The sequence below is a fragment of the Trichechus manatus genome, unplaced genomic scaffold (assembly GCF_000243295.1).
Source record: "Trichechus manatus latirostris isolate Lorelei unplaced genomic scaffold, TriManLat1.0 scaffold00236, whole genome shotgun sequence".
Taxonomy (NCBI): Eukaryota; Metazoa; Chordata; class Mammalia; order Sirenia; family Trichechidae; genus Trichechus; species Trichechus manatus.
In genome coordinates, this window is record NW_004444172.1 from 203508 (window position 1) to 204860 (window position 1353).

General features: G+C 36.9%; 1 protein-coding gene across 1 annotated transcript in view; it reads right to left on the reverse strand.

The window, feature by feature from the left end:
- Positions 1–608: 608 nt before the first annotated feature.
- Positions 609–1353, reverse strand: part of LOC101342047 (olfactory receptor-like protein OLF2) — a 1068-nt gene continuing 323 nt past the window's right edge. The window contains 1 exon segment of the mRNA XM_023743139.1: positions 609–1353. This exon segment is cut by the window's right edge and continues 107 nt beyond it. Within this exon segment, the coding sequence (XP_023598907.1) occupies positions 782–1353 (572 nt within the window). The 3' untranslated portion in view covers positions 609–781.

A 1353-nucleotide genomic window follows, 5' to 3' on the forward strand; every position in this document is an offset into this window, starting at 1 on the left:
GAGGATTCAGGAGGGAAGCAATGTTCCCTGAAGGAGTTGACAGAGCTGAGAACTGCAGCACAGGGATTTAACTCATCAGGCCAGTCCATTTGCTCTCTATAAACTAGCCATGTTGAGGGTCTTTAATTTCTGCAGAAATAGCATGGTCCTGTTCACTTTAAGACCTCTCCATTTGCTGCTTCAGCTGCCTTCTCTCCCCATTTGCATCTCTCAGTTAATGCCTACTCATCTTTTAGATACCAGACTAAATATCTCCATTTCAACGGAAGACTTTTTAACTCTGCACACTAGACCACTAGACTTGAGTAATCTGCTTTGTGTTTGTACTGCCCAGGTTTTTTTACTTCATGGCATTAATATTAATAAATAACTTGAATAATTTCAATGATTAGATTATTTAATTAATGTTTGTAACTTCCATTAGAATATAAGATATATTATTGCAAAAATCTACTGGATTATCATAAAATTCAAAAGCACCTAGACGTATAATAGGCACTTAGAAAATATTCAATACATTTTAGACAAAATAAATTAATACATAAATAAAAGACTGAACAAACAAAAAGTTGGTAAACTAGGAAGAATTTGGAAAGTTTTCTACACAGAAGGAGTACATACATCAATTCAGGACACATAATGACACATGGCATATCTGGGGAATATAGTAGGTATATATCTGGAATATAGTATAAGTACTGGAATACACCAAATTAGTTGAAACAAACTCAATTTTCACATAATATAGTGGAAGATTGGGAGAAAGTACATATATAATTTTTCAATAAAACCATCTTTTATTTTTAAGTTTCTTAAGAGTCTCTTTCACATCTTTGTTCCGTAGACTATAAATCAGAGGGTTTAACATGGGGATGACAAGGGTATAAAACAATGAGATTATTTTCTCTTGATCTAGAGAGTAGGCAGAACTTGGTCGGCAATACATGAAAAGTCCAGTTCCCTGGAAAATTGCAACAGCAGTTAAGTGAGAGGTGCAGGTGGAGAAAGCTTTGAACCTTCCTTCAGCAGAGTAGATCTTTAAGACTGAGAGCATAATGTAACAGTAAGAGACAAGAAGCCCTGAAATGGTACTCAGTTCAATGAAGCCAAAAACAGTGAATAATGCCAGCTCATTGACCTGAATATCAGAACAGGAAAGGAGGAAAAGTGGAGGTAAGTCACAGAAGAAATGGTTGATTTCATTTGACCCACAGAAACATAAGCGGAAAGCTAAAGTCGTGTGTATCAAAGCATCCACCATGCCCACCAGATAAACCCCAGCCATGAGCATGGAGCACACCCTGCTGGACATGTGGACTGTATAGAGCAAGGGGTTGCTAATGGCCTTGTACC